At 47.8% G+C, this 316-nt stretch overlaps 1 protein-coding gene across 1 annotated transcript; it reads left to right on the top strand.

The window, feature by feature from the left end:
• Positions 1-33: 33 nt before the first annotated feature.
• On the top strand, positions 34-213 carry T265_16362 (hypothetical protein; the record flags this gene model as incomplete). The annotated part of the gene is made up of 1 exon (XM_009179986.1): positions 34-213. A coding segment is annotated over one exon (180 nt), but the record flags the coding sequence as incomplete, so codon positions are not given.
• Positions 214-316: the final 103 nt, after the last annotated feature.

Here is a 316-nt window from a genome sequence, read left to right as displayed (position 1 = left end):
GAAGCCCAACTGAATGACCTGCAACATAAGGGGATGCAGATTATCCAGGCGATTGCGGATCCCGTTACATCTGCAAGTGCGGAATACAGGAAGAATTTGACAACCATCCTAAACCCTCGAAATTCCACTGATTTGTTACCCAATGTCGCAGCATTCACCGATTGTCGCAATTGTTTTCCTCGATTTGAAAACAGTGAACTCCGAATCCGTCGAGGTGAGCTGTTTGATGCGATATGTCAGGCAGCTGATGCACAACGCGTCAGCATCAGGCTCAAACCGAAACTGCTGCTGTCCATTCCACACAGCCATCTATACA

Source organism: Opisthorchis viverrini, assembly GCF_000715545.1.
Source record: "Opisthorchis viverrini unplaced genomic scaffold scaffold32403, whole genome shotgun sequence".
In the NCBI taxonomy this organism is placed as follows: Eukaryota; Metazoa; Platyhelminthes; class Trematoda; order Opisthorchiida; family Opisthorchiidae; genus Opisthorchis; species Opisthorchis viverrini.
Note: the sequence above shows the minus strand (reverse complement) of the source record. Positions and strands in the feature narration are given on the sequence as shown.